This window comes from Physella acuta, unplaced genomic scaffold (assembly GCF_028476545.2).
Source record: "Physella acuta isolate Inbredline_101_S28 unplaced genomic scaffold, ASM2847654v3 ptg000473l, whole genome shotgun sequence".
In the NCBI taxonomy this organism is placed as follows: Eukaryota; Metazoa; Mollusca; class Gastropoda; family Physidae; genus Physella; species Physella acuta.
In genome coordinates this window covers 529,696-542,357 of record NW_026731992.1, presented here as the reverse complement: position 1 = coordinate 542,357, position 12,662 = coordinate 529,696, and the positions used below count along the sequence as shown (strand labels likewise).

At 44.2% G+C, this 12,662-nt stretch overlaps 1 protein-coding gene across 1 annotated transcript in view; it reads left to right on the top strand.

Moving 5' to 3' along the window:
* Positions 1-12,662, top strand: part of LOC131943943 (uncharacterized) — a 38,842-nt gene that overhangs the window by 15,196 nt on the left and 10,984 nt on the right. The window contains exons 13-18 of the mRNA XM_059304332.1: positions 1,594-1,658; positions 2,748-2,894; positions 6,661-6,862; positions 9,250-9,296; positions 10,303-10,344; positions 10,532-10,712. Coding sequence (XP_059160315.1) covers positions 1,594-1,658; positions 2,748-2,894; positions 6,661-6,862; positions 9,250-9,296; positions 10,303-10,344; positions 10,532-10,712 — 684 coding nt within the window. The remainder of the gene's footprint in view (positions 1-1,593; positions 1,659-2,747; positions 2,895-6,660; positions 6,863-9,249; positions 9,297-10,302; positions 10,345-10,531; positions 10,713-12,662) is intronic.

Below are 12,662 nucleotides of genomic sequence, written 5' to 3'. Positions count from 1 at the left end.
TTGTAAAGTTAAACCATGACAGCATGTTTTGTAAAGTTAAACCATGACAGCATGTTTTGTAAACTTAAACCATGACAGAGTGTTTTGTAAAGTTAAACCATGACAGCATGTTTTGTAAAGTTAAACCATGATGGCATGTTTTGTAAAGTTAAACCATGACGACATGTTTTGTAAAGTTAAACCATGACAGCATGTTTTGTAAAGTTAAACAATGTCAGCATGTTTTGTAAAGTTAAACCATGTCAGCATGTTTTGTAAAGTTAAACCATGACAGCATGTTTTGTAAAGTTAAACCATGACAGCATGTTTTGTAAAGTTAAACCATGACAGCATGTTTTGTAAAGTTAAACCATTATGGCATGTTTTGTAAAGTTAGACCATGACAGCATGTTTTGTAAAGTTAAACCATGACAGCATGTTTTGTAAAGTTAAACCATGACAGCATGTTTTGTAAACTTAAACCATGACAGAGTGTTTTGTAAAGTTAAACCGTGACAGCATGTTTTGTAAAGTTAAACCATGATGGCATGGTTTGTAAAGTTAAACCATGATGGCATGTTTTGTGAAGTTAAACCATGACAGCATGTTTTGTAAAGTTAAACAATGTCAGCATGTTTTGTAAAGTTAAACAATGTCAGCATGTTTTGTAAAGTTAAACCATGACAGCATGTTTTGTAAAGTTAAACCATGACAGCATGTTTTGTAAAGTTAAACCATTTCGGCATGTTTTGTAAAGTTAAACCATGACAGCATGTTTTGTAAAGTTAAACCATGACGGCATGTTTTGTAAAGTTAAACCATGACAGCATGTTTTGTAAAGTTAAACCATGACAGCATGTTTTGTAAAGTTAAACCATGACAGCATGTTTTGTAGAGTTAAACCATGACGGCATGTTTTGTAGAGTTAAATCATGACGGCATGTTTTGTAAAGTTAAACCATGATGGCATGTTTTGTAAAGTTAAACCATGACGGCATGTTTTGTAAAGTTAAACCATGACGGCATGTTTTGTAAAGTTAAACCATGACGGCATGTTTTGTAAAGTTAAACCATGACGGCATGTTTTGTAAAGTTAAACCATGACGGCATGTTTTGTAAGGTTAAACCATGACAGCATGTTTTGTAGAGTTAAACCATGACGGCATGTTTTGTAGAGTTAAACCATGACGGCATGTTTTGTAAAGTTAAACCATGACGGCATGTTTTGTAAAGTTAAACCATGACGGCATGTTTTGTACAGTTAAACCATTTCGGCATGTTTTGTAAAGTTAAACCATGACTGCATGTTTTGTAAAGTAAAACCATGACGGCATGTTTTGTAAAGTTAAACCATGACGGCATGTTTTGTAAAGTTAAACCATGACGGCATGTTTTGTAAAGTTAAACCATGACGGCATGTTTTGTAGAGTTAAACCATGACGGCATGTTTTGTAAAGTTAAACCATGACGGCATGTTTTGTAAAGTTAAACCATGACAGCATGTTTTGTAAAGTTAAACCATGACGGCATGTTTTGTAAAGTTAAACCATGACGGCATGTTTTGTAAAGTTAAACCATGACAGCATGTTTTGTAAAGTTAAACCTGTGTTTCAGGTGTACCTGTACAACAGGTTCCATTCCAACCTTCCACCCCAGTGGCAGTGTCCTTACACACGCAGGTTTGTTAACATACGTTACTAGCTGTCTGAACAAAACATTGTGTCATTTGTCAAACACTACCTAATGTGACAGTTATTTTGTTGCAAGGTCTTCCACCTAATGTAACAATTTATTTGTAGTGGAGTGTCTTGCACCTAATGTGACAATTTGTAGTGAGGTCCTCCACCTAATGTGACATTTTTTTATTGTGAGTTCCTTCACCTAATGTGACAATTTGTTTGTAGTGAGGTCCTCCACCTAATGTGACAATTTGTTTGTAGTGAGGTCCTCCACCTAATGTGACAATTTGTTTGTAGTGAGGTCCTTCACCTAATGTGACAATTTGTTTGTAGTGAGGTCCTTCACCTAATGTGACAATTTGTTTGTAGTGAGGTCCTTCACCTAATGTGACAATTTGTTTGTAGTGAGGTCCTTCACCTAATGAGACAATGTGTGTGTTGTGAGGTCCTTCACCTAATGTGACAATTTGTTTGTAGTGAGGTCCTCCACCTAATGTGACAATTTGTTTGTAGTGAGGTCCTCCACCTAATGTGACAATTTGTTTGTAGTGAGGTCCTTCACCTAATGTGACAATTTGTTTGTAGTGAGGTCCTCCACCTTATGTGACAATTTGTTTGTAGTGAGGTCCTCCACCTAATGTGACAATTTGTTTGTAGTGAGGTCCTCCACCTAATGTGACAATTTGTTTGTAGTGAGGTCCTCCACCTAATGTGACAATTTGTTTGTAGTGAGGTCCTCCACCTAATGTGACAATTTGTTTGTAGTGAGGTCCTCCACCTAATGTGACAATTTGTTTGTAGTGAGGTCCTCCACCTAATGTGACAATTTGTTTGTAGTGAGGTCCTTCACCTAATGTGACAATTTGTTTGTAGTGAGGTCCTTCACCTAATGTGACAATTTGTTTGTAGTGAGGTCCTCCACCTAATGTGACAATTTGTTTGTAGTGAGGTCCTCCACCTAATGTGACAATTTGTTTGTAGTGAGGTCCTTCACCTAATATGACAATTTGTTTGTAGTGAGGTCCTTCACCTAATGTGACAATTTGTTTGTAGTGAGGTCCTTCACCTAATGTCACAATTTGTTTGTAGTGAGGTCCTCCACCTTTCTGAGTTTTGTGCCAAGCGTCAGATGCAGCTGGTGCCAGTGGTGGAGGTGGGCCCGCGGGTACAGTTTGAGGACCTGTCCAAGCTGTACTCCGTCTTCCAGGACTTCCTCTCCTGCTTTGGGCAGGCTGAGTAAGTTGTTAGCTTAGGGGTAGTTGTGGGGTGGTTAGTTGTGGGGGTGGTTAGTTGTGGGGGTGGTTAGTTGTGGGGGTGGTTAGTTGTGGGGGTGGTTAGTTGTGGGGGTGGTTAGTTGTGGGGGTGGTTAGTTGTGGGGGTGGTTAGTCGTGGGGGTGGTTAGGTGTGGGGGTGGTTAGTCGTGGGGGTGGTTAGTCGTGGGGGTGGTTAGTTGTGGGGGTGGTTAGTTGTGGGGGTGGTTAGTTGTGGGGGTGGTTAGTTGTGGGGGTGGTTAGTCGTGGGGGTGGTTAGTCGTGGGGGTGGTTAGTTGTGGGGGTGGTTAGTTGTGGGGATGGTTAGTTGTGGGGGTGGTTAGTTGTGGGGATGGTTAGTTGTGGGAATGGTTAGTTGTGGGGGTGGTTAGTTGTGGGGGTGGTTAGTTGTGGGGGTGGTTTGAGCTGGTTGTTTGAGTGATTTGATGATGTGCTCAGCAATGTTCCCTCTAAGGACCAAGAGTGTGTGTGCAAAAAATATGTTGTGTGCGCGGTGCTAAAAATGACTTGGGCAAGTTAATATGTATGTTTAGGCTTGCAATTAAGCATAATAATGAAGGCATGCATTTTGATAAATTAATAGAATAATGTTTTGGACTAGTGAAACTATTGCAATTAAAAGAAGATACGAATACCATCAAAATAAAATAAAATACACAATAAAAACTTTCAGAGTTATACTTAGACAAGAGGTTATGTGGTCGACTTTCTATGTTAGTGTAATGCAATCATGTTAATAATGTTAATACCATAACGGTAATACAAATACGACAGTTTTACATGTTAACCATATTAAAAAGCTGACTTGAAAACAAAATTAGCTAACCTTGCAGGGGCATTCATTGCAATTTCTCGCGTCTAACCTTGCCTTGCTTCCACACCTTATATGCTTTTTTTAAATCCACATCCTCTCCAGCATTTAGATATAATTTAATTCGCATTAGATTTCCTAAATGTGTGGCTTCAAGTCTATTTCGTGCTTGCACTTTAATGCTGTTCATAAGGCTAAAACCTCGCTCGCAATCAGCGCTGGATGCTTGAAAAGTACAGCATATGTCAATTAACTTTGCCAGTGAGCTAAATTGTTCATCGTTTAAAGCAACTCCTGCGATTTCGCATAGTGAATTTACTGAACCTGATTTGAGTTTTTCGCTGATCTGAAATTTGAAGTCATTGTATTGCGTGATAATTGACTCTTCATTTGTTGTTTGTAACACATCTTTGTACTTTCCGCACAGCTCTTTAATCTCTTTGACGCCAAACTCAAATGCACAATTTTTTAAACCAGTATGATCAAAAGCTGACCAAAACTGAAGTTCATCTGCTGGAAACCTTACATTTAAATGATCGCAGACTGATCTTATAAACTGTGTGATTTGTCTTGTGTCGATTCCTACGTTTTCATTCAAAATTTTCTTGGCCTTATCATTCCAATAAACATCTTCACTAAGGTATTGTGCTTCTAATTTGCGTATTTTAGAAATGCAAAATTGATGTGCTTCAATAGATGATAAATTACTTCGCTGCAACAACATTGATAGATTAGCTAATTCAGTTAATACATCATTAACGGTATACAGAGCAACTTGATACAGGGGATCTCTTATTGATTTCAAAATATAACAACAAACAGGATCATTGCAGTCTTGGACTTGTTCTTCACAGTAGGCAGCTAAAACATCAAGATTTCTAACCAAAGCACTGACAGCAAAGTGACGTGACAACCAACGAACTTCATGAATTGATCGAAAAGAAATTACATCCATATCATGCACCTTGGCCAATTCTTCAAGTGCGCCCTTTTTAACTGAAGATCGACTAAATAAAGTGTAAACCGTGCGTAAGAGAACCTCAATATTTTTAAACAAATTAACATCTTTCCAAGCGTCAGAAAGTGCCAAGTCTTCTCGATGAGCAACACAGTGCTGTTCAACAAGATGGGGGACCTTAGCCTTCAGTAAAGCAGCTAATCCCTTCCTACGGCCTAACATAACAGATGCCCCGTCTGATGTTATCATTACCATGCGGTTCATATCAAGTTGATGTTCAGTGTAGTACTGTGTTATGGCTGCCTCCAGAGCTGAGGCATCACATGCAGCAAGCTGAATTATTCCACCAAAAACGGTTTTGTAGAGTAAAGAATTGACTGGACGAAATTTAAAATAAAGGATTAGCATTTTATGTACAGTTATGTCAGTACTTTCATCAACTATAAGCGTGTGAAACGATGCTACTCGAAGTTCTGTCAGTATGTTCTTTACAACCACCTCGTTGATTGCTTCAACAAACTCAAAGGCGTAGTTCTTACTTCGCCAACTGTCTGGTATAGAAACATACTTCCCCATGTGGTTATGAATCAGTTGTACCGACAGCATCGAGGCGTTCATCCTAATGGCGAGAAGAACATTATCCATTAGGATTCGAACTTGATCCTCGTTTGAACGCTGGCGCTCATTTTGTTCAATTCGTTCTTCTCGCTCATTGTTAGTTTCAACCAGCAGACGTTTAAGACCAGTCCCATTTAAGCGGTTGTACACAATCGCAACATTTTCTACATGAACACGAGACAATAAATGACGTTTACAGTAGTCAAGCTTCCATGATTCCCAACGCTTTCCTGTGACGAATTCGTTGTCTTTGTTGGTTTTGTTACACCCACTAGTAGCACAGAACTTACACTTCAGTCCAATCTCATCTGAATATTCATAGATGCTTCCTAATTCAACTGAAACATTCTTAGAATCTGGCGTATCGGTTGTCACTTTAACTTTGAGCCATTCCAGTTTAAACGAATCTCTCGCTTTTTTTTGCTGCATTGTTTTACCGCTTGTTACACACATTTTTCTTTTCAACATTTTCAAATAGCACAGAGTAGTAAACTTTTATTCCTTATTTACCAAACCGGTTTGTGAACACTGAAACAGTTCAATCCAGGTGCACGTAATGATCCCAAGAATTGGATATATAAAGTATATAAATCCTTAAACCAAGAGCAAAAACACATCCACCTCTAGTAGCGTAGAATTTGCATCTGACTTGGGTAAATCGTCAAAGTATCAAGGAAATGGGTGGGGTTGGGAGATGGGGGAAGGCAGTGGCAATAAAAAAAACCTTGAATGGTCAGCCAGTAGTCGCAATCCCTTTCCGGTATTAGGTGTCAGTGCTGCGGTCAGTTTTGGGGTAAACCATTAAATCAAGCAGCGGGAGTGTCACCCAGACATTAGATCGGTCCCCCGCTCAGGTGAGAGGCAAGTCATAAACTAGACCTGTGCTATGACAACCGAGGTCAGAAACTTTAAGTATTAGCTTGATCGAGGCCAGTTAATTATATCCGGGGTCTCTATTTATGTCCCAAAACACAAAGACTGTTTGTTTAACAAAACAGGCACTAAAAATGTCGTTTCATTCAAGCCAATGACCACAATTTTTTAGTGAATCAGGCTTGCCCGACGTTCTGATAATCTGTGCGCGGCATCAGAAAATGTCTGCGCGGCATATTTGTAAGTGCTGCGCGGCCGCGCAGCCGCGCAGCTTAGAGGGAACACTGGTGCTCAGGTTTGTGAGTGCTGGTTGTTTGAGTGATTTGATGATGTGCTCAGGTTTGTGAGTGCTGGTTGTTTGAGTGATTTGATGATGTGCTCAGGTTTGTGAGTGCTGGTTGTTTGAGTGATTTGATGATGTGCTCAGGTTTGTGAGTGCTGGTTGTTTGAGTGATTTGATGATGTGCTCAGGTTTGTGAGTGCTGGTCCCAGACTGAGCAGCTTCCTGCTGGAGCAGACGGAAGAGAGTCTGGGCGTGGACGACGTACTGAGGCACCTGCCCATTGGCTCCCACCAGACCCTGCAGCTGTGTGGCTACCCACTGCACGACCTGACCACAAACCTACTGCAGCAGCTGCCACCAGGTCTCATCTTCAAGGAGTACGCTGTCAAAGTATGGCCTCTCTCATCTCTTGACTCTCTAAGTATGGCCTCTCTCATCTCTTGACTCTCTGCTGTCAAAGTATGGCCTCTCTCATCTCTTGACTCTCTGCTGTCAAAGTATTGCCTCTCTCATCTCTTGACTCTCTTAGTATGGCCTCTCTCATCTCTTGACTCTCTTAGTATGGCCTCTCTCATCTCTTGACTCTCTGCTGTCAAAGTATGGCCTCTCTCATCTCTTGACTCTCTGCTGTCAAAGTATGGCCTCTCTCATCTCTTGACTCTCTGCTGTCAAAGTATGGCCTCTCTCATCTCTTGACTCTCTTAGTATGGCCTCTCTCATCTCTTGACTCTCTTAGTATGGCCTCTCTCATCTCTTGACTCTCTGCTGTCAAAGTATGGCCTCTCTCATCTCTTGACTCTCTGCTGTCAAAGTATGGCCTCTCTCATCTCTTGACTCTCTGCTGTCAAAGTATGGCCTCTCTCATCTCTTGACTCTCTGCTGTCAAAGTATGGCCTCTCTCATCTCTTGACTCTCTTAGTATGGCCTCTCTCATCTCTTGACTCTCTTAGTATGGCCTCTCTCATCTCTTGACTCTTTGCTGTCAAAGTATGGCCTCTCTCATCTCTTGACTCTCTGCTGTCAAAGTAGGGCCTCTCTCATCTCTTGACTCTCTGCTGTCAAAGTAGGGCCTCTCTCATCTCTTGACTCTCTGCTGTCAAAGTAGGGCCTCTCTCATCTCTTGACTCTCTGCTGTCAAAGTATGGCCTCTCTCATCTCTTGACTCTCTGCTGTCAAAGTATGGCCTCTCTCATCTCTTGACTCTCTGCTGTCAAAGTAGGGCCTCTCTCATCTCTTGACTCTCTGCTGTCAAAGTATGGCCTCTCTCATCTCTTGACTCTCTGCTGTCAAAGTAGGGCCTCTCTCATCTCTTGACTCTCTGCTGTCAAAGTATGGCCTCTCTCATCTCTTGACTCTCTGCTGTCAAAGTAGGGCCTCTCTCATCTCTTGACTCTCTGCTGTCAAAGTATGGCCTCTCTCATCTCTTGACTCTCTGCTGTCAAAGTAGGGCCTCTCTCATCTCTTGACTCTCTGCTGTCAAAGTATGGCCTCTCTCATCTCTTGACTCTCTGCTGTCAAAGTATGGCCTCTCTCATCTCTTGACTCTCTTAGTATGGCCTCTCTCATCTCTTGACTCTCTTAGTATGGCCTCTCTCATCTCTTGACTCTCTGCTGTCAAAGTATGGCCTCTCTCATCTCTTGACTCTCTGCTGTCAAAGTATGGCCTCTCTCATCTCTTGACTCTCTGCTGTCAAAGTATGGCCTCTCTCATCTCTTGACTCTCTGCTGTCAAAGTATGGCCTCTCTCATCTCTTGACTCTGTAAGTATGGCCTCTCTCATCTCTTGACTCTGTAAGTATGGCCTCTCTCATCTCTTTACTCTCTAAGTATGGCCTCTCTCATCTCTTGACTCTCTGCTGTCAAAGTAGGGCCTCTCTCATCTCTTGACTCTGTAAGTATGGCCTCTCTCATCTCTTGACTCTGTAAGTATGGCCTCTCTCATCTCTTGACTCTGTAAGTATGGCCTCTCTCATCTCTTGACTCTCTGCTGTCAAAGTATGGCCTCTCTCATCTCTTGACTCTGTAAGTATGGCCTCTCTCATCTCTTGACTCTCTAAGTATGGCCTCTCTCATCTCTTGACTCTCTGCTGTCAAAGTATGGCCTCTCTCATCTCTTGACTCTCTGCTGTCAAAGTATGGCCTCTCTGATCCATGACAAATGATCTCAGACAAATGATACCATGGACAAAGTATCCTAGACAAAATAACTCCCAGCTAAATATTTATAGTATTTAGGATGATTTTATTAATTTTACCATTTTAAAATAATGCAACAATCTCTGCCTATGAAGGAACTTACAATGAAAGTACTGTGGGTTCTAGAACAGGGCAGGTACATTAATTAGTGATGTGGTTTTGAGGTGCATTGCTCAAAGTCTTGTTAGTGCATGCGATGACCATCACACATGTACAATTTATATTTAATGTTAACCTTGTTTCAGCTATCTAGGCACTGTATAATGTGAATGTTAACCTTGTTTCAGCTATCTAGGCACTGTATAATGTGAATGTTAACCTTGTTTCAGCTATCTAGGCACTGTATAATGTGAATGTTAACCTTGTTTCAGCTATCTAGGCACTGTATAATGTGAATGTTAACCTTTTTTCAGCTATCTAGGCACTGTATAATGTGAATGTTAACCTTGTTTCAGCTATCTAGGCACTGTATAATGTGAATGTTAACCTTGTTTCAGCTATCTAGGCACTGTATAATGTGAATGTTAACCTTGTTTCAGCTATCTAGGCACTGTATAATGTGAATGTTAACCTTGTTTCAGGCTGACCATGACTATAGCAAATTCTGCACACCTTTGGCTGAACTTGGGTATGCCAAAAAAATATTTTATGTTTATTTTAGAATTTGTTTTATGTGTGTATTAGATTAATTTAATTTTGTTTTATATTTTAAAAAACCTGTACATGAAGTTTATCATAAATTTGCTGTCAATTGCTTCTTATATTAGTTGTTTATCTTTTGGTTTTATCATTTTATTTTGGTCATTTGTTTTTAATAATTTTATTTTGGTCATTTGGTTTATGATTTAATTTTTGTCATTTGGTTTTTATAATTTTATTTTTGTCATTTAGTTTTTACAAGCTGACCCGCGACGTAGTATATGCCGCCATCTAGATGTTTTATTTCTACTTATCAGCAATTCATAATTTGTGAATTCAACACTACCCCTTCCCGCCCCCCCCCCCCCCTCCCGCCCATTGAAAGCAGCCGTTTACAGACAAAGAAAAGATCGATCAGAAATTGTTACCTCCCCTCCGTTTCAAATTGCTTAATACTAAATAATTATCTGCCCTTAATAGCCGTCACTAACCCCCAGCTCTACAATTGTAAACAGTGTTTCTTCCAGACTTTTTTTCTCCGGGGGGGGGGGGGGCACTTGAAATTTTCGGGGGGGGGGGGGGTAGACTTTCTTCGGGGAGGCGGACACTGTTAAAAGTATATATTTTCTATATAAATTATATAAATTGCATTTCGTTCGGGGGGGGGGGGGGGGGGATGGGGCGGTAAAAAATTTACGGGGTGAAGGGGCTTTGCCCCCCCCCCCCCCCCCCGAAGAGATGTCTGGAAGAAACTCTGATTGTAAACATTCGGGGTGAACCACAGCTCACCTGCCAAGTGGGGATGAGGGTGGTGGCTAAGCTGCGTGGTGTTTTCTATGGTATCAATGTAGAGAATTATATATATAGATAATTTTATTTTTGTCAGTTTGTTTATAATTTTTTTTTGTTATTTGGTTTTTATAATGTTATTTTTGTGATTTGGTCTATACTTTTATTTTTGTCTTTTGGTTTATACTTTTAATTTTTCATTTCAGCATTAACTATTTGGTCTGCCCAGGAACAGCTGCATGGAACAGGTAAAGTTTACGTAACATTTACAGGCACCCTGTTACTTACAGGCACAGTTGGTTACAGGTACACAGTTAGTTACAGGCACAGTTAGTTACAGGCACAGTTAGTTACAGGCACAGTTAGTTACAGGCATAGTTAGTTACAGTCACAGTTAGACATCCTGTTCCAATGATACATCTTGATGAACACCAGTTTGGCAGGCTGTCCAGAAGCAGCAGTTGGCAACATAACATCAGCTGCAAGAAGAAATGCTGGGGCCTTGGGCCTGGTCATTTGTGACTGGACTGGCAAAGGTCACCTCAACCACCAGCCCTTCTCTTGGCCGGGTATACTGGCAGCCGCAGGCCTAGCCTGGAACAAGAAAACTAAAGAGGTTGGTGGGGGTTGTATGGGCTGGTGGGGGGTTGTATGGGTGGTTGTATGGGCTGGTGGGGGGTTGTATGGGTGGTTGTATGGGCTGGTGGGGGGTTGTATGGGTGGTTGTATGGGCTGGTGGGGGGTTGTATGGGTGGTTGTATGGGCTGGTGGGGGGTTGTATGGGCTGGTGGGGGGTTGTATGGGTGGTTGTATGGGCTGGTGGGGGGTTGTATGGGCTGGTGGGGGGTTGTATGGGTGGTTGTATGGGCTGGTGGGGGGGGGTTGTATGGGTTGATGGGGGTTGTATGGGCTGGTGGGGGGTTGTATGGGGGTTGTATGGGCTGGTGGGGGGTTGTATGGGCTGGTGGGGGGTTGTATGGGCTGGTGGGGGGTTGTATGGGCTGGTGGGGGGGGTTGTATGGGTGGTTGTATGGGCTGGTGGGGGGGGTTGTATGGGCTGGTGGGGGGTTGTATGGGCTGGTGGGGGGTTGTATGGGCTGGTGGGGGGGGGGGGTTGTATGGGTTGATGGGGGTTGTATGGGCTGGTGGGGGGGGGGTTGTATGGGTTGATGGGGGTTGTATGGGCTGGTGGGGGGGTTGTATGGGCTGGTGGGGGGTTGTATGGGCTGGTGGGGGGTTGTATGGGGGTTGTATGGGCTGGTGGGGGGTTGTATGGGTGGTTGTATGGGCTGGTGGGGGGGGGGGGGGTTGTATGGGTGGTTGTATGGGCTGGTGGGGGTTGTATGGGCTGGTGGGGGGGGGTTGTATGGGTGGTTGTATGGGTTGATGGGGGTTGTATGGGCTGGTGGGGGGGGTTGTATGGGCTGGTGGGGGGTTGTATGGGCTGGTGGGGGGTTGTATGGGCTGGTGGGGGGGGGGGTTGTATGGGTTGATGGGGGTTGTATGGGCTGGTGGGGGGTTGTATGGGCTGGTGGGGGGGGTTGTATGGGTTGATGGGGGGTTGTATGGGTTGATGGGGGTTGTATGGGCTGGTGGGGGGGTTGTATGGGCTGGTGGGGGGTTGTATGGGTTGATGGGGGTTGTATGGGCTGGTGGGGGGGTTGTATGGGCTGGTGGGGGGGGGGTTGTATGGGTTGATGGGGGTTGTATGGGCTGGTGGGGGGGTTGTATGGGCTGGTGGGGGGGGGTTGTATGGGTTGATGGGGGGTTGTATGGGGGTTGTATGGGCTGGTGGGGGGTTGTATGGGTTGATGGGGGTTGTATGGGCTGGTGGGGGGGTTGTATGGGCTGGTGGGGGGTTGTATGGGCTGGTGGGGGGGGGGGGTTGTATGGGTTGATGGGGGTTGTATGGGCTGGTGGGGGGTTGTATGGGTTGATGGGGGTTGTATGGGCTGGTGGGGGTTGTATGGGGGTTGTATTGGCTGGTGGGGGGTTGTATGGGTTGATGGGGGTTGTATGGGCTGGTGGGGGGGTTGTATGGGCTGGTGGGGGGTTGTACGGGCTGGTGGGGGGTTGTACGGGCTGGTGGGGGGGGGTTGTGTGGGTTGATGGGGGTTGTATGGGCTAGTGGGGGGTTGTACGGGCTGGTTGTGGGTTGTGTGGATTGATGAGGGTTGTATGGGCTGGTGGGGGGTTGTGTGGGCTGGTGGGGGGGGGGGGGTTGTGTGGGTTGATGGGGGTTGTACAGGCTGGTGGGGGTTGTACGTGTTGGTGGGGGGTTGTATGGGTTGATGGGGGTTGTAAGGGCTGGTGGGGGGTTGGATGGGCTGGTGGGGGGTTGTATGGGCTGGTGGGGGGTTGTATGGGTGGTTGTATTGGCTGGTGGGGGTTGATGGGGGTTGTATTGGCTGGTGGGGGTTGTATGGGTTGATGGGGGTTGTATGGGCTGGTGGGGGTTGATGGGGGTTGTATTGGCTGGTGGGGGGTTGTATGGGTTGATGGGGGTTGTATGGGCTGGTGGGGGGGTTGTATGGGCTGGTGGGGGGTTGTACGGGCTGGTGGGGGG